This window comes from Rhea pennata, chromosome 8, assembly GCF_028389875.1.
Source record: "Rhea pennata isolate bPtePen1 chromosome 8, bPtePen1.pri, whole genome shotgun sequence".
NCBI lineage: Eukaryota > Metazoa > Chordata > Aves > Rheiformes > Rheidae > Rhea > Rhea pennata.
Window position 1 is genome coordinate 20,819,813 of NC_084670.1, and position 25,784 is coordinate 20,845,596.

The 25,784-nt window shown below is 37.2% G+C and overlaps 1 protein-coding gene across 1 annotated transcript in view; it reads right to left on the reverse strand.

The window, feature by feature from the left end:
• DPYD (dihydropyrimidine dehydrogenase) overlaps positions 1-25,784 on the reverse strand; it is a 342,976-nt gene that overhangs the window by 186,546 nt on the left and 130,646 nt on the right. Inside the window, exons 9-11 of the mRNA XM_062581637.1 lie at positions 7,239-7,346; positions 3,987-4,156; positions 2,212-2,422 (exon numbers count right to left, since the gene is read on the reverse strand). Coding sequence (XP_062437621.1) covers positions 2,212-2,422; positions 3,987-4,156; positions 7,239-7,346 — 489 coding nt within the window. The remainder of the gene's footprint in view (positions 1-2,211; positions 2,423-3,986; positions 4,157-7,238; positions 7,347-25,784) is intronic.

Below are 25,784 nucleotides of genomic sequence, written 5' to 3' on the forward strand. Positions count from 1 at the left end.
TGTAGTAGAGAGTTTAGACTATTCTCATGGCTGTCTGATGTCCTAAATTCATAAAACAGGGGATTGAGGAACAGGAAGTACTGAGCAGCTCACTCAGATTCCTCTATCCTAAGATTCTTCAGAGGGACCTACAATTTATCTCCATTAATAATGTTTTATCTTTTTATTAAGTCAGAAACTTACAGAAAACACTAGAAAATATATTAACCTTCATTTAAAACATATGTACAGAAAATGTAGTTGTGAGAAGTCACAGATTTTATGTGCCTGATATATGTCCACAAACATTGGTAGACTTTGCTTAGATTATTACAGATTTATTATTTTCCTTGACTGAAAAGATTCACAAAGCCACATTATGTTATAAATTTCTGAAATTCCATTTGGGCTGGCAGAAACAGTGTCTGATCACCAAATTTACCTGTGATCTCAGCATTCTGAGAAGTGGGAGGTATATGTTACCTGCCAGGTCCTGTATCAGAGCATTTATGCCCAAAGAACCATGGCAACACGTCATGGAATAACTCATTGGCATGACTGCACCCTGGAGAGGATAGCACATGGATTACTAAGGCTTTCAGAACCTAACCTTGATGAGCCTCTCCAGACTGAGGAGCTATTTATTTTAAGTCATTCTGCCTTCTGCTGAGTCAGTGGTTTTTACTTTCAAGTACCTTCAATGTATGTGCCCAAACTCTTTAAATCTAACCTAGTGTCAGAGGGGGGAAACACAGACTGAGCTCTGCTCAGTTCTACTCATGTTCTTAGTTGTACTCGCGTTCTTAAGTTTTCTTTCTGTTACACCTGTAAACCTTAAGTCTCTGAAATGCCATCTATGTGCCAATTTCTGTATCTTTACTATAGAAGGATGTAACTGTTAGTTTTTAAGCTTGTAAAGTAGAATAAATAATGAGACAGGGTGAGACAAGCACAGGTGAATGCTACAAATGCTGTATACAGAACAGAAGCCACAGTCAATCTGCCTATGTATAAAAAATTCGTGATCAGCTAAACCAGAATAATGATTCCGTCTTAATTCTTGCTTAATTCAATAGGCAAAAAAGATTTCACAGTTTAGATTAAAGTTGCAGTGTAATGAGTTTCTCTAAAGTTAATTAGTGAGACTAGAATAAATCCCTAGGATCATTCTTTGATATCCCATTTACATTGGGAGGAAAACGAGATATATACTGAGCAACTACACCTTTAATCTGGGTTCCTGCTCTATATGGTGAGATTCAGGAAACAGAATTGCTTTGTAAATCAGACCCTTAGTTTTGCTTTATGAGGTATAACTAAAGGACAAAGAAGTTTCTGTGAATACGACCAACAGTCACAAGCTGTGTAACCTCATGAAGACGCATTTCACAAAACTGCCAAAAGGCAGGAATTGCCCCTTAGCCTGCTACCTGACTGGGGCAGAACCTGAGAATCAAAAAACGTGAACATGTTTTATTAGGAGGGTTTTTTGCTGTTGTTATTGTAGCTTTGTTTCTAAATGTTGTCATCTTTTGTTTACTTTTATCCTTGACAGAACTTACTTTTCATCTTTGTTTAGTAATAATCAGTGCAGCTGGCGCCCTCCAGTCCTGCAGATCCTGGCATGCTTTTGAGATGTCAGCTCTCCAGCCTGATTATGGGGTTTCCCTAGAGTCATGGCATGTACTTTACATGCTATGACAGGGACATGTTCAGCAACTAGTGATGCCACATTACGTTATCTCTGGAGAGTAACCTGCTCTGGCAGGTGAAATACAGTACATTAATTAATTCAATAGCAGCGTCATTTAGAAGGAATAAGAGTTTGTAAAATGTTGGCAAAAAGAAATATGGTACAACAGCTGAACATCCTTTACAAGCAAGTTTTAAATAGAAAATTGTCACTCAGAATTTCAGATTCTCCTTGATGCTGAAAGAGCTTAAAGGGACTCCTCGAAAAGCAGCTCTATACTTCCTGAAAACTGGGTTACTAAAAAATTTCAGAACTCTGATGATGGACAACTTATAATTTGCTATTAGCTTCAGATAACTAGCAGTTTTTGCACATTAAGAAATTCCTTTATACACATATGTCTAAAGGCAACTCTTAGGAAAGTCAAGCAAATATTTTTTCCTTGACAATTTTACAATAAAATACTTAGGTCTCCAAGCTGGAAATGGCTGCAGATAAAATAAAAATCAGCAGTTTCAGAATGTACTGGTCAGCATTACCTTTAGTGTCACTTAAAACTGAACCAAAGGCACTGATCACCACATCAGCTTTCAGACGGACAACCTGATCCTCATCTTCTTTCCAATTTCCATCTTTGTCTTGTTCAGTTCGAACAAACTCCATAGCAACAATTTGTTCACCTCTAAGTACCACTTTCCGAGGGGAGAGGAAAGGCAGAAATTCACACTTCTCTTCTTTTGCAAGTTCCATCTAGAGAATAAAAGTAATAAAAAAAGAAATATTTTTCTGTGTTCATGATGAGTTTTGACTCCTGATGCTACCATACATTCTTATTTTGTAGAAGACATATGTCTGCGACATACAGATAGTCATCTTAACACCAGTTTCAGAGCCTCTGGTGCTGTTGAATCAATCGCTTCTAGACAGTGACACCAAGTAGATTTGCAAAGGAAATATTTTTCTGATATATTTTTTCATATCATTCTCTGTTACTTTGAATGCATGTAACTCCTTTGAGGGCAAAAGAGTAACCTTAGGTAACCATCTTAGCACTGGGCTTCTTTAAAAAGACAAATTAAACACACGACTAAATTGATGTTCCCCACGATTTTAAGATGGGTTTGTTACAATATATTGAAAACCACGTGTTAAAAACAATCTTTTGAGTGACAATTCAGACTTCAGATTTTCCGAATCCCTGCTGTGGTAAAACTCCTACTGAAATCAAGCAGCATTTTGCTGGAGCAAAGTCTTCAGGATTTGATTGTGTATGTTTATGCGACAAATACAATTTCTGCATACGTCATATCCTACCTGACATCACCCTTGCATGGTCATTATCAGTTCAAGCAGTTCTGACTTTACGACTTCTAAGGCCACTGTGTGATTTGGTAAGTAGGTGCGTCAGTGGCTTTTAGGAATTGACACAGGCTGCTAACAAAGACTTGGGTACACAGCAATGACCGACTCTTAATTAGCAAGAATCTGAAAAGCACACAAGTCTCTTCATTGCAATGGCCTCCATAACCTCATTATTTGTGTCTACAATTCTGAAGGGCAACAGAGACTGAAGTAAATTATGCATCCAGAGATCTTCTGTTCCTCTTTAAGCTTTTCCATCCCCCTTGTACCGCCAAAATGAGAAAAAAAAATAACTGAAAGAACTTTTGTAATAATAGAGATATATTGAAAAGGCTAAGACAGTTTCAAAATGTGCAGACTTACTGATAAATGCCGAAGTGCAAAGCCAAATTAAAAATCAAATCAAACACTGAAATCTGTGATGGTTGGCATTGCTTCATTTCCACTGGCAAATCCAAACCAAAATCATTCTAAGTAATTTCCTTAAAAACTTTATAGATTCCTAAGCCAATGATAGGATCACTGACATTCATTATATAGTAGCCAGAAGATATCATTCTAGGGCCTAAGTGTGACCTGAAGCACACAGTGCTCTTACGGCTGCTTCAGTTTGGAGATGTTTGATTTCTGGAGTTCTTCCAAGAGTTTAATAATTTTATCATATTTTCTAATTTACAGGAAATTCTATCCCCCTCCCCGCATGCAGGTGCAGTGCATCACTCTGACTTTACAGGTAATGGCACATGTACAGTAGATAAAAATGATTTATATAGAGACAAAAGTGACCCTTAGCCCTTTAATAAGCATTTATACATTTTAAAATCAGTTTTATTAAAAAATACCTTTGAGTAGATATCTTTTAGGTACTTAAAGAGCACAGTTTTCAGCCCTACAAAAATAAGAACAACAACAATCAATATTTCCTCTCATATGTGCTATTATTCAATTTTACCTCTTCTGGGACAGCCCTGATGTTAGTGAATCCCTTTCTGAATACCACAAATACGCGGCGAGCGCCACAGCGTAAGGCAGACGTTGCACAGTCAAAAGCAGTGTCTCCTGCCCCAAGTACAACCACAGTTCCACGTATTGATGGCAACGGAGAGTGACAGGCGCACATCCCTGAAAGATGAAAGGAAAACCCCATTTTCAAGTAGAGAAACCATTTCTACCTGACAACTCCCAAGTGTCACTATCAAATTATTCTGCTTCACTGAAAGACAGTTTTATTCCCATTTTTAAGATACACTCATATACATAATTTCATAATCTGGATCGTTAAGATGCAGCACCTGTCTATCCTGGAAGGACACAAACTACAACACATTGGTAAGACTGCAGGTCCTGTCAGGTTGACATTAGCATTGTAACATCTTTTCATTAAAATATTAATCTCATTCATTTCTCTCCCAGTTAAAAAAGTACATATTTTAATAAAGTATAAAGAATAATACTTCATAATTCTGTTAAAAAAAACTTTTGAGATGCTGAAAGCTTTGTGTAATGATTTCTCAAACTTTGTTCCTCAGTCACACTTCTCTACAAGGCATTGACACTATTCGAGTAAGACATGGTTCTCAGAAGCTACTCCCACAATATGACAGCAGAATATGATGCAAAAAGAACATTATTGTAATTCCTAGATATTCCAAGGGGAGAAAGCATTTAATCTATAGTGGTTTTCTACAAACTGTTTGCAAAAAAGTGACATCGAGAGAATGATTACATTATGTGTTTGTTATCCAGAGCCTCCATCCAATGATTCACTTACACAAGAAATTCTTACAAAAAAGTGAACTGTGTACTGCATGTACTTGATTGCACTTCATCATCAGTTTAAACACAACTTTTGATTAGACAAATCATTGCAATTTTAAAAATGATACCATAAACACTGTAAAGGTATGTTCTCAATGAGCCTGCAATAATTTCAGTCATGAGGGGTTAAGCTGACCACATAATCGCTGCACTGGAACTCAGCATCCTGTTATATAGCAGCAGATTTTCAAATGCAATTGTTGAAAAGCCCCACTATCCATCTAATTCAAGGATACAACATCTTAAATTCAGACTTATAAACGGAGGGAAAAAGGACATCCTGCTACACAGTTCCTCTCTCCGTTTGTCAAATGCTTCATGTATGGAAATGCTATCACTTTCCAATATGCACTGTTTACTCAATCGGCTTCTATTCTAAAGTATGCTCTCTCTAAACTTTTTTCTATACCTTGCCTTTAATGAACTTAATCCTCCACAAAAACTGTATATTGAGCAATGGAAAATGAGTAAGTGCAGCAGGGGAATGGCAGCTCAGAGTGTCCTTATGAAACTTCCCAGAAGGATCAGTCCCAACAGCGTACCTTAGCTCTTGGCTCCCCTGTTGGCAGTTAAGGTCTCAGTTCTGCTAGTAATTCCACAGGACTAGAAGGATGCAGCAAAACTTAAGAATTTGAAACATAACCCAAAGATAACGTGGACACTCGTAAGTTAAATTAGTATTTATATATTTGCGATGGGAACTACTTTCGGAGGATAGCATATTAACAAGTGAGATTCAAAACTTAACAGAAGAATCTTACAAGTGTGGGAATATTTGGATATGTCGACTGCTTAGAGAACTGTCACCGTAACATTAAGGGTGTAGTGGGATAGATCAGAATATAGAATGAGTATATTTTACTTTAAAACTCCGTGCTTTAGCTAGTGAGAGGTGGCTAGAGCTACAGATAGATCTCTTTTCGATGTCAGTGTTTCTCTTGTCTGTTAACTTAATTTTCCTAGTGTCTATTACTGTCGGTCAGAAAAGGGGATTTCTTCACAGTTCTTCATTTTTTTCATTGTAGACGTAATATATAAAATATCATTATATATCCTGGCAAATAGAGAGGACAACTTTGCAACAATTTCAAAGATGAGGATCCCAGTACTATAGATACTTTGGCAGGCAGCTAACAGTACATGAGTTCTACATGTTTGTACAGAATTCTATAAAGTATTTTTAGTCAAACAAGGGCAATTGTTTTGGCGGATTTATTTTTTCTTGGTTAATCAACAAATGTTCTATTGTGCAGATTCTCAATCTGTTTCTTTCTAGACATCTCTTTCTTCAAGATGACCTTTCCTCTCAACTCATTTAAGCTCACAAAAACAGACAAAAATAAACTATTAGATCAAAACAGCAAAGACAGGACAGATGGGATGCAGAATGGATAGATTTTTCCCTTTCTAAATATTTTGTATAAAAGGGGGTACTAAACTTTACGTTTATTTGCGGAATAATTAATTTGCCATAAGACAAATTCTTTAAGGTGCTGTTTGTGGAAAGTCTACTAAATAAGTAGACAGCCCTATTTGAAGCTAAAGTTTCCAAATGGTCCAAAGAAATCCAGTTTGTAGATGAAAAAGGTGCATACATGCTTAAATATGTAGTCACATGTGCAGTACTACATACTGCACTGTGTGTCCAGAAAACTGTAGATTGAATTATATTTTATTACTGCTTTGGGGAATCTAGACTGTGAGTGTAGTGTAGTCCATTCAGGTCCACCAAAAACACCTAAACTTGCAGAGCAAACTCAGTTATCTCTGCACTCGAAGCAAAGACATAAAAGCAAAAAACAAGATTATATTTCATGCCTGTGAACTGAGTGTTGTCTTATTAACCCCTAGCATACTACTGTTGTACTGAGTTCTTAAACTAGGTTCTTTAGGTAAGGCACTAATGCTTCTTTAAATGTGTCTGCAAAACGTGCAGCATGACTGATTTAGGATCAACATGCTACAGGTAAAATCCATTGTAACATACAAAGCATCCGCTTACAGGGTTTGGCAACACCTTCTTCAATATCAGATCATTTCAAGACCACCTTATTTTTACTATGTGTTACTTATATCAAGAGAAAAAGATTTACACAAATAAGAAGCTTATGGCACCTTCTGAATTTAACTTAACAAATGTAACTTAAGAGGGTATTAAAATGCCACGTGTATAATGTTTCTTTATTTACTTTACAGTCCCTGTGTTTGACCATCCTAACCACTCTCATTAGGTTGCAGGTCACCAGGAGAAAATCCTGCCTAAGACCTATTCCTTGGGAGGTGTTTCACAGTTCAATGTGCTGCTGTATGACCAGCTGGCATTTTGACATATCAAGAAATGCTAATGACTTACTGAACATGATTACAATGACAACATATCACACACCTGGTTTACTTGCCATTGCTACCAAAGGTAGAAAGTCTTTAGATGTGTAGAATCCTTGATCCATTCTCAGACCTTGGAATATAGCATCTCTTTTTGGTTCTGGCAAACCTAAAATAGGTATTTTAAAGTGATCAGAACTAGAAGAGAAATTGCAATGACAAAATTTCACATCACATACACATTCTCAAAACCTCCTCAATACAAGCAATTTTACAAAACCTCAGGTGTGAAACTTCCTAAAAGAACATCACAAACGACTGCATCTTCATGCTCATAGTCCGCAGATCACTGGTGCGTTTTTAATAGCACTGACACTTGAAATTGCTGGATAACTTGTGCATGTAGTTAAATCATACCAAAACAATTTTTGCATTTGCAAGAACAGGACATACAGGGTTTAAAAGCAGGGAATTTACTGAGGAAGACAAGACAGTGGTAAACTTTTACAGTATTACCTTCACACACATTTAATTCTTATTTCTGTGCATTGCTTTTGTTCCTTCCCCCCCCCAATACAGGTAGTGTATTGCAATGAAGCAATATTAATCATTTTAACTGATTACAAATGACAGTGTTGTAATTCTGTCTTACTTGTGAAAATGTGTATGTCATCATTTTGGGGGCATTCTTGATTGTTTTCTCAAAACTGCAAGGGGTCCTTACTGGCTGACATTTATCTGCAGCTATTAATAACACACATTTATGCGGAAGCAGCAGGACGCAGGGATACACTTCACAACCAATAATGGCAACAGATATCTTTTAAACAAAGAAAGTAGTAAAGGACATTTTCCAGTGGCTGAGAGTATCTTCTCATTGCCGTGTGAACATTTGGACAACACAGAAAATAGACTATTGGGCACAGAAGAGAAAACACTTTTTTTTTCATCCAAATGATCTCTCAGGGTGCTTTCAACAGGGCCTCAATTTCCATACTTAAATCTAAAAAATTGTAATATTAGCAAAGTACGTTAATTAATAATTACATGTTAAAGTATGCATGCAGTAGATGTTAACAGCTTTGCTAGGAAAACACGAGAACTGAGGAGCCCTCAGACGGGGCGCGTGCAAAGCAGCCCAAGGTCCCGTGGCGCTCAGGCTCAGCCGGCAGTAGCCGAACTGCCACCTCTGCGAGGCACGCCGCTGCTGCTGGAGAGCCCCGAAACACCAGCTAAGCGCCACCGGTGAAGGACGACTGCACTTGGAGGAATCCCGTTCCGATTAGGAAAGGCTGAGGGCCTTTTTATATTACTGAAGGAATTTTTACAAAGTTGCCTCATTGTAGTATGAGATCAGGGCTGAATTGTAAGAAGCCTTTGGATTTTTTTTTCATGAGTCACCTGATAATGAGGAAGTTTCTTAAACCTCTACATCCCTGACTGAAGTTACTGTAAGAAAAGAAGTACAAAGAAGAAAAGAGACTGAAAACATGGCCTCAGTGATTTCAAGAGTCTTACAAGCCAAAAATCAAATAAAAAGATCTTGAAATTTTTGCATTTCAAAAATCTCACAGTTTTGAGCACTTTCTTGATCTCTATCAATAAAAACTTTTATGACTCAGATGCTGAACAGCTAACTTTAAAAATACTGATGATCTATAGCTGAATATTGAGAAAAATAGGTAAGGAAATCCTAGCACGTACTGAACTTCTCAAGACCTTTGAATGCCATACTTCCTGGAGAGATGGGAATATCAGTTAATGCAGAATGAATAATGGATATGCTAAGAGGCTTCCAGAGTTATTTTGTGCTTATTGAAAGTACAATATGTAAAAAGCATTCAAGATACCATTTTTAAAACTGCATTTTTTTTTTCAATTTTTAAACTAACTATGCATATACTGCCAAAACATCTATGGCAAGAAGAGTCCCTCAGCGCAAACTCTTGGTGACTGCCTACAGGCCAAGGACAGAGTAGTGCAACTCCTGCTATTGAGATATCCACAAGTCAGCTCAGAGGCTCAAGAGCCTATTCTTGAGAAACTCTCTCGTTATTAGTGGGAGGTACAGTGTGAATTAAAAACAATTTCCTTTCTACCTAATACCTACTCTCTATTTGAAAACAAGAAACCCTCACAAACAAAATCTTCCACTTATTTTTGCTGTTTAAGTCACCTCCTCTTGAAAATGATTCTAACAGAGTGATTCATATACTTCCTACTGACTAAAAGAAAGAATAGAATTAAGGGAACGCTGCAAATGTCCATGGGTCAGATTTATCACTAGCTCAATGCCACTGAAATCAAAAGGAGTTGAATTAAGGATATACTGAATCCAGTAATGTTTAGACTGACTACTATGGTAAAAAATAAATAAATAAATAAAAAACACAAAAAATCCCTAAGAGGGAGCCAATATAAGTGACATTTCCTGCTATTCATACTATTTTGCAGAAAACTGGAGAAAAATCAATTTTGCAATATTTATATTTGAGGAAAACGCAATGGATTTTTCTCTTATACTTACAAACATCTGGCAGAGCTTCAAGTTCTTTCCTAAGCATCCACTGGAAGTTGTTCTAAATTATAACGTATCTCCTCTTGCTGTGTATTATTTGCCCTGCTAATAATTGCATTTATCTTTGTTAAAAAGGAGAGAACGAGTATGTCTTAAAGCCACTAGAGCAGCTAAGAAAGAGGCAGACAGGCAAGGACAGACCAAGAAAGAGATCAAAAACTGATAAGATCCACTTTAGAGAGAGACTATTTCATAATAAACAGCCACGCTACAGAAGTGCGCTTTACAGACAGATCAAATATTGATAAGTAGCCAACAACCTCCCAGGAGAGAGAACATTTGAAGAAAAAACAGCTTCAGAGAAAAAAAATATAATTTAGAGCAAGTAGTTTTAGAGAAGAAATAAAATTTAAAAAAGTCATCTATGAAAGACAGAATTTAGGTCAAAATAATGACCCAGAAGAGAAATTATTTTAAGATCCTTCTCCATCCAAGAGAAGTACTCTTTAAAGATGAATTAAAGAGATTCTTTAGCAAGAGAGAGTTCACAGACTAGTACAAAATAGCCAGGAGCCACTCAAGAAAAAATGCTTAGAAAAATATGAGGTCTTTCCCCTAGCTTTTCCACTCATGTTAGTTTTAGTCAGTTCTCTTTTCTCTAAGTCCACCTGCAAGCCATCTAAGAGGCTTTTTAAATTATTTATTTATTATTTGGTATTTCTTATCCCGAAACAATCTTAAATTATTCTAGGTCTTATGTCTTCAATGCATACCAAGATCTGGTAATAACAATTATTTCCTTCACCGGTAGCAAACAAGACACTATAAACACAGTTCTGCCATTCCAATGGACTCTGCAACCAGTTATGCAGAGCAGGCTGCTACAAGGCCGTCGGCCCTCTACAGTCAAAGCTCTGGATTTCCTGGAAATTCAACCCTTTTTGCTGCTGCTGCTGCTGGGGAACAAGCTTCTGAAAGAACTGATTTCTAAACCATACGTTGAAGCCTCACGGCCTGTAGGAAAATGGCACTTACTAAGAAAAGAAAAAGTAAAAATATCACAAAAATTACAGATTGCATGACAGATCTAGTTCAGTTCTGAAAAGATAACCTAGTCCATCACAGTTTGGGTCAGGTACAGCATAGAAAGCAACCACGTTGCTATTCCTGATTCTCTAGTTTGCTAGGCCCTGCCTTCCATCCCCAGATGCACCCCATGTCTCTCTCAGCAGGCATCATCCTCTTCCAGTGCAAAGCACTCCTTCCTTCCTTCCTTCCTTCTCCTGATCCACCCAACCTCTTCTCTCCAGTGGACTATAACTCACCGCCAGTGTCTCGCTCCAGGCTGACGTATCGTATACCTTCTAAGGGCATTAGCCACTATAATAGTGGCTTTGGAAAATATAGACTGCAACCTCCCATACTTACAACTGTTTTATACATATACATATACTTCTACTTAACAGGACATACACCGTGTCAGGGCTTTTTACTCTTTGTTTTCACGTAATACTCATGCACGCTAATCTTCTTAACCAGAAGTGTCAAGTTCATTATCTTCACTAAAGAAAGTCCTGTTATGGTCTCCTTTTACATTTACTTTCAGCCTACCTCAAAAACGAATCACTAAGTGATTACAGTCAATCTGTCATAGATGCACAAAGCAATATGCAAGAGCGATGCACACACAGCATAAGGGATTGGCCTGCAGAGCAATGCACCTAGCCCAGTTGGTTGCTGCACCAAATAAACCAAGATTTACCAACACAGCAATCAGCTAAGTCTGCAAAGGAAAAAAAACGCTGCTGCTATTACCATGGCTATTGCCAAGACTTGGGAAGGGGGAGCAGAGGCTCAGTACGTCTCTGTCCTGTTTTGATCAAATCCCTTCTCTGCAGAAACAGGAATGCCTTCTGCACCTAAACTCATTGTTTGGATTACTTAAATCTGACATGTTTGAGCAGATTTGCAGTTTCAAATGAACTTCTCAGCCAGTCTTAATAACTGACACACAAAATAAGCCCTGTGCCCTGGTAAGGGTCAAACAAAGTTTTCACTGGCAGGTGGCTGAAAACAAATCTCCAGACATAAAAACAGAGCTCAAGTTAAAGTGTAAATATACAGTAGCCTAAGGGGAGAAAACTTGCTACAAAACTGAAAGTTTTTCTTTTTTTTTTTTTTTTTCCCTCCACATCAAAACATTGAAAAGTTTTGTTTGCCTCATTTTAAATCACATTAATAGCACATCTTAGAAAAACTTAAACTTGACAAGGTAAATCAAGAAGAGCTGGGATCCTTCAAGCAATATTACCTCTCCCTGTATTCTTAAAACTAGAAGAGCTGTTACTAATGTGAGAGAACAGAGTTACCAAGATGAGATCTAGCCAAATTGTTTTTGTGAACCCTAATTTTGGAGTAAAAATGCAAATACAGGCTGGATTAAAACAATTTGTATTACAATACATTAAGTAAATATTTTTTAAATCTGAAACTGTCATTTTTGACATTTTTGTAATGAGTCTTTCAATATTCTCTCTTCAAAATGACATTACATTTATAATTTACCCAAATTGAATTCAAAACAAAACAGAGAAAATTGCTTTTGCTTGCTGTGCAAATCTTTTTTCTTCCTTTTTTGAACTAGCAAACCAAAGCTAATATCAAATGTATTCATTGATCATTTTATTTTCCCTAATCATAAATTTATGTGACTTTTTAAAAAATGTTTTAATGTTGTACAAATTTGGAGCATAAGTTAGAAATGCAGAGGGTGAGGAAGGACTTCCAACCTCTTGTCATCTCTGTGAAAACCTGCACATATGTTGCCCAGTTGAACAAGATTTTGAGAACTCACAATTACAAAAAAAAAAAAAAAGAAAAAAGAAAAGAAAAGAAAAAAAAAAAAACTGCGTGAGGCAGAGAAAATAAATATCCAAAGATTCCTCTTCACTAATCATGTTCCACCCTTCCTGGCCTCCACGTCAGAGATCTGCAGAGGAAGACAATACCAGGAGATCCCAGAATCAGTTAGAAAGCCTTGTACTGCTGGAATCTACTGAGCATGAGTAGAAAAAAATACATGAGTCTCATTACTATCTGGATGAGGGCAGAAGAAACACTCGATTAGCTGTGTATTTGCTCTGGCGGCACTGCAAGTCAGCTGAAATAACATTTGTGAGGCCAAGCCCAAGTGAGACCTAGACTGTTAATCGGGATAGGAAGCTTGAACACAGACCACCAATGAGGCTCCACAGGTTCTGTGCCAGCAGAAAAAAACCTCAACACCCAGAAAAAAACAGCAAAAAAAAACCTTTGGCCAGTTTGAGGAGTAGGAATAACAAGTTGTGCATACCCATGTAGATACTCCTTGGAAAAAGAAACCATGATGGGGAGAGACTGATAACAACTTTAGAGGGGAATTATCATGGTCTGATAAGCTATTTATTAATATTTGTTTTTTCTTTGCTGTTCTTTTTTTTAAAACTACACATTAAAATAAATACATAACTAACATAATTGCCATCCCTAAGTAAATTTGTAAATCCACCAATTCCCTTCTAAAAGTGTCCTTTTGAACTAACAGAAAAGGTTAGCATACCTATTTTGTACCATCTCCCTGCCTTTTTATGCATTTATCTTTCTATCTGTCTCCTTGTGTTCCCATATACAAATATTTCAGATATAACAACTGTGTCTGATAACATTCTGACTTGCCCAGAGATGTACGGACATGGGTAGCACATGCGAGAGAACAACTACAAAGGTGCATGGCACAAAAAAGGAACGTATTGTAAATTCTAAGCACGTAAGCATCCAGCAATATTCTTGAACGCTCTGTTCTTCTTCAACAAGTCTGGTCTGGGGAAATCGAGATCAAAACCTATGTATATAAAACAGTTTTACTCTGTGTCACACAATCCATGAATCGTATGAATTGGCCCATGAATTTTAATACATTATTTTCTTGAAAGATTACATTGAAACAATATTCTCTTAACTGTCAAATTTACAGTTTTCTCTAGACATAATATAAACTATTTGCATTTGGTGGCATATTCTTTATCTATTTGTTTATAAGTCATATTTATTCATATCAATATCGATAACCTTGTTTTCCACAGATCAATTTTAACCAACATTTTAGATGCGAGCTATGCTGAAATGCATTACCCAGGCATGGAGCCTAAGCCATGCCACACAGCTGATTATACCAAACGCACAATCACCAGAAACAGAACAGAAGGCTAGTGGTATCTAAAGAGTTACTGTCTGTACGTTTTTAAAGGTTTGCTCCTGAAAGATGAAACTCTCAGTAAAGTTGTAAACGCTCTGCAGGTGCTCAGCCTCTCTCAAGGTCAGTCCATTAGTGATTAACACATTAGCAAATACTTTCAAGGCTTATATTTTTAAAGGATCTCTCTCATTTTGCTAGAGAATGCCCTCCCCCTTTTATTTTTTTTTTTTCTTTTTTTCCCCCCAACAGCAGCAGCTTTGTTACTTCCTGTTGTGAAGTTCAATAGAGTATGTTTTCTAGGTGGTTGATTTTTTTTGTTGTTTGTTATGTATGTCGATGGAGATAAGTGTTTTAATTACTTTTTTAATGTCTATGCTTTTGTATTTTCCTCCTCTCCCCCTTTATTTCCTGCTGTTGAGATTACTGCCTCATCTCCACAGCAGGTGGCTCTTTCAAATTTGTTTTCTTTGTAAGCCTGGTAGATTTATTTTGTAATATAACTGCTCCTTTTTACTGTTTCTTATTAATGATTTCTTTACTTTGGAATAGGGTGTACTTGCAAGGTCTGTAAGAGTAATTCCCTAATGATGGCTAAAGGCTTTGTTTATATAAAAAAAAAGAAATATAAGGGGAGAAAAGTAAAAGAACTATAAGACACTTGGGTTAGTGATTTCTCACCCTCAAGTTCGAATGAACACTGTGTACAATGTGCGTGAAAGAAGGCCCTCCACATCTACCAACAAGACCCATATACAATTGCTGCAGTGCATACTAGCTGGACAGTAATGTGCACACCATAGTATTTTTTTTTGAAGTGTCCAAATAATTAACTGAACCTTTAAGTAACATGGTCCGTAGAAGAACTTAAATCATTGTTAATTTTGATCAAGATATTAGGATCTAAACTCCTAACAAATGGCATTGAAAGAGCAGGAAAGAAGTGGCCAGATTAGCCAGAACCAAAGCTGTTTTATAACCCTAATTCTCTTTGAAGACCGTTGTCCAGTCCCTGTTTAGATGTGGACAACATTTTTCAGGAACCAGGCATCAGAAACCGCAAATGGGAAGAGCGGCCAGAATTCATAACCAAGACATATTTGTGACAGAAGTTAGAATTATGACCATGCAATCAGTGTTCTGTGTCTGAGCTTGAATGACAAAACCCTGCACTCTTATGATCTGTCCTCATAGCATTTAGTGATTCCACTATCAGATCAGCTTGACATCTATGTGGAGAGAAATGTCCAAAGGCAAATTATAACTTTTCAGCCTCATCAAATCTAAAAATAAATTCGATCTCTAATTTGGTTTTGTCATAATTAGTCTAGGATTTTTTTCCAAGGCTTTAGCACATCTTCCACAGTCTACTTCTGGTCTTAGTTGTTCTTAGTAATTCTATTACTGTCAACACAGGGGACCTGGTCCTGCACTTAGAGTATTATTGGAGTAACACTAAAGTATGATTGAGGTAATGTATTTTAGTGAAAATCATTGAAGTGTTTCAGGACGATTACGCAAAGATCTAAAGCAGCAATGTGGTGATTTTGCAATCCTCTATCTGGATATTCAGTTAAGCCACAAAGACTTAACTATCAGCGTGAGCTGAGCACTTACCCTCTAAAAGCACTCTTTTCAATTGCATACCTCAGAACTGAAGCATATAGTATTGCCAAGTATTTTTAAAATAATTTTTTTAAAGGACACCTTTGAAGAAGTGATATTAGGTTGGACAAAAATATACAGTTTCCTAAGTTAAGGAATAGACAGCAATTCTAGTATTTCTTCTCAGGTTAAAATGTGATAGCCAAAGTAAGGTTGCCAGTAAGTTAAATGGAAGCTCCTTTGAAATGATGTGCTGAAACAGAGATTACAATGAAGTAAGCCTTAACATAGCAAAGGGCAAATGCAGAAGTCTGCTTACCTCCCCCTTGAGTTCTGTTCTGCCCAATATTGTTTATTGCAAGACTTGAAATACTGAAAGTTTGCTATGCATCTTGATTTGTGGAACATAAGAGTTCTGTAAATTGTAATACAGAATACTGAAGAACATCTGCTGTAAAAAAATAAAGTGGAATATTGCTGCAAACCATTCTTATGTCATCTTGGCAACACTTACTACAATGGCTACAAATCTGAAAAGGTCACTAGCAAAAATGCATTTAGTAGTCCCAGCCAAATCCATCTCTAACATAGGAACGTGCCATTCCACCCAGGAAATGAGCTTTCTCCAGTCTACTTACAACAGAGCCGGACTGGATTTTCAGTCCTGACTGGAATCTCAGTCACTTCACACAACTGGCATAAGCTGTCATTATTCAGGAGCATCCTTGACCTGACATAGCAGGGGTGCTGAAGTTTAAGATTTGACAAGCTAATGTTGTCACTTCCTTTCTCTCTTCCTTCTACAAGCATGTTCCGAGCACTAACATGCCAAAGGAAAGACCCAGGGGGCTGTATTTCCTCCAGACACCAGCCAGATACTATTTGTCAGCTTGATACACTGCACCTCACTAGAAGAGCAGAAACAGGCGCCAGTGCTTCCTCTTGTCCAGTAAATGGTGCATAAGTGAACTGGCCAGAAAAGCAAGAAGATCATCTCCTTGGGGACTGCCTGTCAGTAAACTCAAAGGACACAAAAAAAATCAGTATCTCAGAAGCAACAATAAGCTGGAAAGAGATTTTGATATAACATGGCACATCTGAATACATATAAGTAAAAGCAAAATAAATTGGATGGAGAAAGAGAATCTGGGAGCAGCAGACTCCTAAAATAAAAGAAAAAGTGAGAGGAGGAAATATTACAATAACTGTATGTAAGAGGAATGATAGTCTTACCCCAAAAGATTCATTATAACATACCTGTCTAATGTGTCCAGTTAATAGGCAGTCAAGCTGGCACATGGAAATGATACAAAACCAATGAGAATTTTCAAAGGGAAAATGAAATGCTGGCCTAGAAAAGTATTCTTCACGTTAAGCTTTAATTTCAAAGAAATTGAAAAAAAAAAATCTTGAAAAGCTGAATCAATAAAAGCTACATATGGTAAAAATGCAGGAAGTGAGTTAAGATGAGTGCAAATCTGAGAGAAAACATTCATAAAGAAAAAGCCACAAATGCTTAGCTGGCATCAGAAAGAAAAATAAATACTAGGCCTCTACACTCTGCTGCAAAACAAATGTTGATTATATATCAGCGGCGGGATATTCATCTTGTGAACTATGCAGGGAATGATTAAGTTAATACTCTGGAATAAATGCCTTTGGTCGGATCTCAGACACTGTACAGTGAGGCAGTTGCTGTGAAGTTGATTGAGACAACACCAGCTTGCACTAGCAAGTCCTGTACTTTTGATGTAGCGATATAATAGCTGATTAGTATTAATGTATAACAAATATAAGCTCTGATTTTTATCTTTTTTCCTAAAGTTAAAAAAAAATAGTATAGAGGAAAATCACAGAAAAATTTACCTACAGTCATTTCTCTTAAACCTGGTACTACTACTCTGTTGGATGCAACTTTGATAGCATCCTGAACTCTATTCAAATATGACTATAAAACAGTATTGCACTCCATGTATTAACTGTATTTGTCTCAAATACTCACAAAATGCAACTTATTTGAGTCGAAGAATACATACATCATATGCACGACTGCATACAAAGTACTAGTCACAGAAAATACAACTCCTTGGTTGTTCCTATTTTTAAAATGTAACAGGGTTTCATCCAAACCTTTTACACATAGATATATATTTTTCTAAAATAAACTAGTCTTGAGTGTAAAACAGAAATGTTTTCCAAATGCTACTGAATAATTAGCACTCTACCTGAAATTTCAATGTAAGAAACAAATATTGTTTCCTAGTACTTTGAAAATCTGTTATAACATACTATATTGTTTGATCTCGAATCTTAGAATATTAATACAGCAGTTTTGTCCACACAGAAGAACAGAAAGATGCTATAAAGATTACTCAGTAATTACTTCCATATTGTTCACCTACGCTGAATTTTTGAATCACTTCAGGTATAGCATCTCTACGTATATTTTATAATAATGCCTCATAAAAAGAATTCTAAACACTATTCATTTTTCTGCAGCACAGATCAACGACTGAAAACCTATCATCAGTGCATTCTGATGAAAAGGTAATAATTAAATCTTTTTTTGTCTTCTTCTTCTACAGCACATTATTTGACCTATGATAAAACAACCTATCAAATTTCCATTTATTATTTCTACCTGAAGGGCTTTGCAGCTCACACAAACATAAATCTCTATTTGTCAGATTTAAACTGTACCTGTCCCAGCTGCCATGAGGGTTCATAGCTCTTGTCCCTTAAAAATTATCGAATAGCATCAAGCGACATAACCTCTCTCCAGCCTTCACTGACCCTTGCAATCAATAATATTTGTAACCTGTATGCGCACAGTTAAGTAGAACAGAAGCCAGGCACTATCCTAGTTAACCACATTGAGCTGTGATACTACAGCCTGCTCCCTTGTGTTTCCTGTGATCAATTTTAATCTCTGGACCAAGAATAAAAGAATGCAGCCCCTTGTTTCCAAATTCATCTGAGAAGGATGTTATAGATTTGCAGGTTGGCACAGGGAGCAGTGGATTTAATACAACCAGCAGTTCAAGGAATAATACATCTCAGCTATCATTCTTTCTCATTACCCTCAGTGCATTTTGGGTCTTCAGAAGACAATACAAAACACATGAAAATACACATGTGATGGCTTAAAGAAAGCGCTCTCTGTTAAAATACTATCAGGTAACAGCTATTCATTACAACTGTATCCACTACCGCCACTATAGGTAAGGTGGGATCGGTGATTCCATTATAATCACTTTGTTTAAAGGTTTATAAATAGACTGCCAACATTCATTCCTTCTGAAAAAATGTCATATATAGTAAATTAAACAGAAATCCCCTAAAAGTAATAAAGTCTAGTTCTGCTCCATTAAAATTAAACAATTATTATGGAAAGAGTGAGTAATTCAGGTTTCTGATGGTGTTTGTTCTCTTACCTCTGAATTAATTTTATTTAAAAGAAGGCAAATTTGTCAACCAATTAGGCTAATTAGACAACTGCATCTGAATGTAGAACAGGAAGAAAGCAACTTCAGAAACCTACTACCATAGAAAAGGCGCTTTTTGAATCTGTCACACTACCAGAATGCATGTTTCCAGAGTTCTTTTAACTGCATATTTATAGGCTTGGCAATACTGGCTCCCCGACAGCAGTTCCAATGCAGTGAATCATCTATCAAAACATTTGAGAAGACTTTCTTACTCATTTCTTTAAAGCAACGTTCTGAAGGGCCATTTTCAACATGATTATGTTCCAGTGTTCAGTATCAATTAAGAAAAATAGCATACAGAGTTTTATAATTGCATGTGAATAAGTATCAATCGTCAGAGGCTTTATCTTCTCAGACTGCCACATGCTGTGTATCAGTATACTGTGACAAATATGATGTTCCTGTAACATGCTGGAGGGTCAATAAGCTTTCTTACTGAGGTCACTTACCCACTTCGCATTAGTGTCCTTATCATTAAGCACATATTTATCTGCCTTTCCTTTAAAAGGGGGCTGTAGCAAGGGGTTTTATGTAAATATTCTCTTACGATAATATTCTAGTACACAAGTAGACCAGGGGTGCATACTTTTACATGTTGGAAATAATTAAGCAAGATTGTACTTTGACCTAACCCCATGTGAGTAAGGGTCAACAACAGAAAAATAGTCATGAAGTTGTCTAAGTTTTCTCTTTTATCCATTAACTAAAGGTGAATTCCTTTCCCAGCATTAGCATATGTTGTATTTCAAATGAAACTTTATTTAACAACAGTCTTTCTTAGCTAATTACACCATTTTTTGTCAAGTGCCTGTGTTTTTCTTGGGTGTTTCACATGCTGCTGACAGAGTACCAAATCAGGTACTTTGGGCAGAAACATATGCAGTTGAATTTCAGATATTGTAAACCACTATCTGGAAAATAGATATAGAAAAGATGGTGAAAATCTTCCAGATGCTTTTTCAATACCCAGCATTCAAAGACTTGAAGAGAAACACTGTCACTGAAGACCACAGATCATGGACTTAGTCTGTGGGTGCAGAAATCTGCAAAGACATGTACAAAAGGCCCTTCTTAAGCTCATTTTTTTGTGCAGAGAACTTGTACCTCCTAAGTTAGGCAACTACCTTTTGTGATACGCAAGGCATCAAACAGGTAAGAATCTAAGTGTCATTTTAGCCAGTGAAGAGGTGGCCACATCCAGAGAACTACATTTCAGAATGTTAAAAACAGCTGCCTAAAATAGCCTATGGCCAATGCAGTGAGTATTCCCAAGACAGCATCTGCTTTCCCCTGCCTGGCACAAGCGTTTGAGCCATGCTAGCATTGGGGCAGTCACACAAACATACCAAGGAACGAGCAGGGTCCTGAAAGCTGTCTTAGTCCATATTTTTGTAGTTAGAATCCTAGGGCAGTAAGATTCTCTCCCAGTAGAGTTTGAAATGGTAACAAAAACAAGAAGCATCTGATCAATAAATAGAAAATCATGTTACACAGTCCCAAAAGATCCCTCTAACAAGGATTTCTCTCTGAAATGTTCATGCTTGTCTAATGCTGCTGCTTTTAATCCTCTCACACCAGTTGGTCCTACGTGCTTGCATTAGCACTAACGTAAAACAAATGAACATTTTACACAAGGATATCCACTCTCCTCAAGTAAAGGGGTTAATACTAAAGTAAGCTTTAGGAATGTAAATTATTTTCCCAATGTGGCTGGAAAACTACATGAGTTATTCATTTAAAAATTATTACCATATAAAATCATTATTATCTCTGCAGTTAATGTACAGTTCACTGACAACCTTTTGGCCCATTACAATTAAGAAAAGCAGCATCTTTAATGAAGTTACAAAACACATTGTTTATTAAATAGCAAATTGTATCTTTAATTACTTTAAATATTATAATCCAATGAAAAATTATTTCATAAACCTCAAGACAAATTATGTTAGAGATGAAGTATGCATTTTGTTCCTCTATGAATCCTAAACAGCACTTTTAATTTGCCTACAGGTTTCTCTTCTATGTAAACTTGTTCTTGAAATTACTTTCAAGTGCCTAAACCCAATGCCACCAGCATAAATTTAAAAAGTGGGTTGTGCTATTCCCTTTTCAAAACAGATTTAGCTTTTGACAGATATACAAATTGGCATTCTAGTAAATGAAGCTTTTCTAATAATTTTCAGGAGGTAAACCAAAGATAGGTTTTGGATGGGGTGCCAAAATCAGATTTACTGAAATAAAGACAATTTTGGGGTTCACTATAATTTATTATATTGCTGCTCTATTCTGAGCTAAGCAGTAACTTTGTTCAAAATTCTCAAGGGCTTTAGGGATATGCCATAATGCCAACAAATATATACTGAGCTAATTTTAATATTCCATCCTGTTTATACAAAGTGATCTGTGCGCATTGCCAAGACACCTTTTGCTGTCTGTCCAATCTCAGACTTCCCTGCTCAATGTCCTGACCACCATCTGGAAAAGGCTGAGAGTTTCACAATTAACTGGGAACTAAAAATGCTTAACTGTTCACCACATTAGGCCCTTCACTATGCTTTGGACCAAACCACACAGAAGCCCATATAAAAATGCATCATCATCTGTAGCATTAACATGAAACTAATATAGTCAGCTTTGCTTATGTCAACATCAACTTGCCTTTGAATATTTTGACATTATTTGAAAAGCCTCAGTTAGCTATAAAGCTTTCTAAGACTAATCAAGGTGTCAAAAAAGCACAGAGACTATTTTCAATTCCTTTATGCTAAATATTCTGCCACATTCTGTCTATATACTTTATCATAAATATTTTAAGTTCTCTAAAACTGAGGATAATTATTCACTGCAGCACTGTAATTGTAGAACTGCAAAAAAAAAAAAAAAAAAATCCCTTCTGCCACAAGGGGCAGTATTCAACACTTGATATTATAAATATATAAATATAAAATACAAGAATTGATAAAATGCTGTTTAGAGTTTAAACAAAAATACCCTGAAAGTCAGAACATAATAAACATGCATACTTGTACAATTAGTACCAAATCTTGTGCACATGGAAACTAGTTTGCACAAGATAATTAAGAAATGTCAAAGACACTAAAGATTCAGTCAAAACCTTAATGCAATTTTCCTCTGTTCTCAGGAGATACTAGTATTTGAAAGTGACTTCTTAAATACCACTAGCTATAGTTATAGATGAGTTCTACACATAAAAACAGTAAATCTATCTCACTATATGTTACTTCTACTGTAGTTGACTGAGAACACATCACAGGCACTTTTCAGTCATGATTTTCTCATATGCCTGATACTGGAGCTCCTTAAGTCCACGTAAATGTCCAATCATGCAGATGGGAACTTAAACTTTGCACATCCATTGCTCTATTGACAAAATTTTCTTTCAGGAGTTCAGCCTCAACAAACCAGTTATGCCAAATCAAACCCTTCACCCCTGTATTTTTAATGACAACTTAAGCTAGTTTTGCTTCACATAAAATTAGACTATGCCTGCTTGAACACTTGCCACAGAATGACTTTAATTAACTTTAATAGCAACAACAGTTGTATGAAAATGAAGGGACTAAGACAAACAGAATCCTCTACTAACTAAATCTACCCATGCTCACTGCATTTTGGAAACCACCACTTTATCTCTGATTGTAGTATATATGTAAGCAGGAAACATGTATTCACTAATGTATGCAAATGCAAAATCAACACTATATATACGTGATGAAAACTGTCAACCTGATAGCCGTGCACTAGTAGCCACATTACCAGGCATATGCCCACATACAGAGTCGTACCTGCACGGGCAGGTCTTCACAAGAGCTCACACCCTCATATTTATTTTGGGAGGGATTAGGATTATAACATCTCTTGAGCCTGCAGGCAAATGCTGAGCAGATATTTATTTATGAGACAGCTACATTTTTCATGGTTACCTCTATCATCAATTTAACATAAAAGAAAAAGCCATTTTCAAAGACTCATGGCTCAGGAACAAAGGAATGGATTAAGTTACTTTTTAGAATATATGAATGAGCAAACTGTTCAAAAGTCAAGAAACAAAACTATTTCTAAATGCAATCTTTTAAGATTAAAAGACTAATATTGATGCACTGTGGGGATGGTTTGAGGGACTTGAATATTTACTGATTTATTCATTCATTCATTTACAGAAATAGCTTAGCACACTGTGCTGAATCCAAGACTCCCAAATACATAGGTGCTACAAAACAGAGGAATATCGTATAAAGATAATTCATCTATCCAGCTAAAATGACTTAAAAACCTAGATTATCTTAGAAAGAGAAAAACAGAGAATGAAATGTTCAGCAAATGGAGCAGTCAGAAAGATGCCTTAAATGTAATGTTATGACATTGATAAAGAAAAGAAGAAATAGAATATTTAAAATTTCTGAAGCCTTGTAATTAAATGTATAACAAATGCAGCATGCAGAACTCCTGGCTGTACTGCAAGAGGCATAAAATTCACAAAATGAAGGTTGTGGTATTACAGCAACACCTTCCCATTTTCACTGCATGTAGAAATGCAAATCGGTTTAGCAGACAGCAAGCTATACTCTACGCTTGGCTGCATGAGTTATTTCGATACCAATAGTAATAAATAGCACTTACTGTTTGCAGAGCTTTCTGTTTTCAAGGTGCTACACAGACAGTCAATCCTCAAAATATCCGGATAACAGATAAGCATTTATCCCTGCTTTACAGATGTGCAAAGAAATTTAAGTGATTCGCTTAGGACCATACATTAGAAACAGATAGCGATGGCTGCTGGGCATTCACACAACGGGATTTAAAAATGCTAGAACAGTGGATCTTTCATAATCAGAAATGTTATAGTCAGGGAAGCATGTAGACTACTTACTGCTTAATGCAAGGTTAGAGTGAATATTGCCTTAGCAATTCCCTCCATGCAATGGGCACACTGCGGGCACCCGGACTACCGGGTCTGGCAGAGGAATCAAGATGCTGAGGGAACTGGCAGAGGTCCCTGCAAGGCTGCTCTCCGTGATCTTTGAAAGGCCATGAAGATTGAGGGAGTTCCCTCATAACTGGAGATAAGAATTAAGCCTCCAAAACACAGACCCTTTCCAAACTCCACAGTCAGAGCTTACTTCCACTGAAAGACTATGCCAAAAAGATTCAACATTGTCTTTAATGATTAATGCATGCAAGAAAAAGGACAACTCCATATCGTTTACTATTCATGGAGTTTAATCATATCAAACTATTAAAAAAAAAGAAAAAAAGGGGGGAGGGGGAAGGCTGGGAGACTTTGTCAGTGATGACAGAGGCAAAGGAGGCTGCAGGCAAATGATGAGGCTGCTGACGAGGCCCAAGGTACCTAAAAAAGGCAGGATGCAGGAGACTACTGGGCGTTACACGAGAAATTGCTGTAGGTGAGAGATAATAGAGTGAGACGCTGACAACGCTACAGATAGTGCCGTGAAAAATGTTTGCAATTCACAGGTGGTTAAGAGGAAGTGATATGAAAACCAGCCAAACTCCACAGACCATTGGAGGGGAGGATGGGGTACCTTTGGGGAAGTCAAGTCTCACAAGGCCAACTGCACTTAGGTAACTGTAATTAATACCATAAAAGATCAAGATTAGGAAGGTAATGAAACCAGAAATGCCAAATTTTGAGTACAGATGTAGCAAGACCAGGATTAACAAGGGAAAAATAATTAAGGGTGACTTGTTTATTCCGGAGGGGGTTATGACAGAAAAAGGAGTGTAAAGGGGCAGCAAAAAGAAGGATAAAGAAATGGGGAAAATGGAAACAAAAGCATGCAAATCATGCGAGCAGTGCTGTCCCAGGGCCCGTGCCGGCCATCCCACACTCCGTCGCCGCAGCTGGAGCAGGGCAGCGGCCGAACACGCTCTCGCGGCCACGCAGCCAGAGTGGCAGCCAGCCCGGCGGCGGGGGGCCGGGGGCACCCGCGCAGACAGACTGAGCGTCCTGGTACCACCGCGGCTGGGCCCCCCGGGCCCCGCAGCAGCAACCTGCCACGCGGTGACAGAGCACCTCTGCATCAGCTACCCCCACACCAACCCATCGCCTGCCCCATTCAACAACAGTCCCACACTTTCCTTTTTCAGCCTTTTACTATCGATCATGGTAAAGTACTGACTTATGCAACTCTTTTCCCTTGTTTTAAGGGGTTGAACCATATCCGCAGGCCACACCAAATCATCGCTATTTTGCCAGTAACCTGTTTACAGCAGACACCAGGCAGAAAGACTGGCAGAGTATCAACAGTTGCTAAGGTGGGCAGCTACATCGTCTGCCCTTAGAAATCGCATGTGAACACTAACATTAAAAACCCAGGAATCCCGCTCTCAAAGGGCTCGGCAGAGAGCAAATCAGCACCAGCACCTAATTAGAAGCCTCCCTGTTCTTGCTAGCTACACACCGAGTACGAGGAGTTCAGCTGCAGAAGCAGAGAGGTTGGTGTCCATTTAACGAACCAGGTCTTTGAACGAGATGGTCAGCTGGTGTCAGTACAGATAATGGTAACTTTCCTTCATGATTACTAGTTTTCACTACTTGATTTTTTTTTTAATCTAATTATGCATCTTTCTCTTACCTGTCACCTAGCAACCCTTAGCTACGATTTAATTATGTTTTGAAATAAACAATATATTGGATGGCATAATAATATGCTTATTCTAACTGTCAAAGTAAGGTAATTGAAATCAGTGCAAAAATCTTCAAAATATACACATTTCCCCATT